This window comes from Egretta garzetta, unplaced genomic scaffold, assembly GCF_000687185.1.
Source record: "Egretta garzetta isolate BGI_Z169 unplaced genomic scaffold, ASM68718v1 scaffold108, whole genome shotgun sequence".
NCBI classification, from domain to species: domain Eukaryota; kingdom Metazoa; phylum Chordata; class Aves; order Pelecaniformes; family Ardeidae; genus Egretta; species Egretta garzetta.
The window spans coordinates 1,662,459-1,663,012 of NW_009260614.1; the positions used below are offsets into that span (position 1 = coordinate 1,662,459).

Here is a 554-nt window from a genome sequence, read left to right on the forward strand (position 1 = left end):
GCCAGGGTTTAGTGGTGGGATGGCAGGGTTAGGGGAACGGTTGGGCTTGGTGATCTTAAAGGGCTTTTCCAACCCAAACAATTGTATGATTCTATCTCCTGCTGCCCAGCCAGTCCCATAGGGTGTCCACTCTGTGCTGCCTCGTGCCCGTGTGGGAGGTGTGTACCAGCAGGCAGAGTTTGGGGACAGAGGGAAGGAGCATGAAGGAGGTAGAACCTCTTGGCTATGTCAAGTTTGGGTTTTTCTCACGGGAAGCAGGACAAGAAACATCACTGAATGCCAACACGGTATGCAAGGAGGTGGCAGGAGGCCTTCTCCCTTGATGCACGTGCCCAGCATTTGTAATGTACCATATCCAGCTGCTAATTAATGACGGAAAGAAAATGAGTGTGCCCCGAGGCCGCACTGGCTCTCGTCACCTCCTGCTCGGCCGCTCGGGCATCTCGGTGCGGCTCCTCCATTGTCCCCACGTCCTCCTTGGCCACCGCGGCTGCTTTGTCTCCATCAAGGTGCCCCGGCTCCCCCGTGGGGACCTGCCCGCGGGCCTGCGGGGG

At 58.1% G+C, this 554-nt stretch overlaps 1 protein-coding gene across 1 annotated transcript in view; it reads right to left on the reverse strand.

Moving 5' to 3' along the window:
* Positions 1 to 554, reverse strand: part of METTL27 (methyltransferase like 27) — a 13,289-nt gene that overhangs the window by 3,324 nt on the left and 9,411 nt on the right. The window contains exon 4 of the mRNA XM_035900520.1: positions 420 to 545. Within this exon, the coding sequence (XP_035756413.1) occupies positions 420 to 545 (126 nt within the window). The remainder of the gene's footprint in view (positions 1 to 419; positions 546 to 554) is intronic.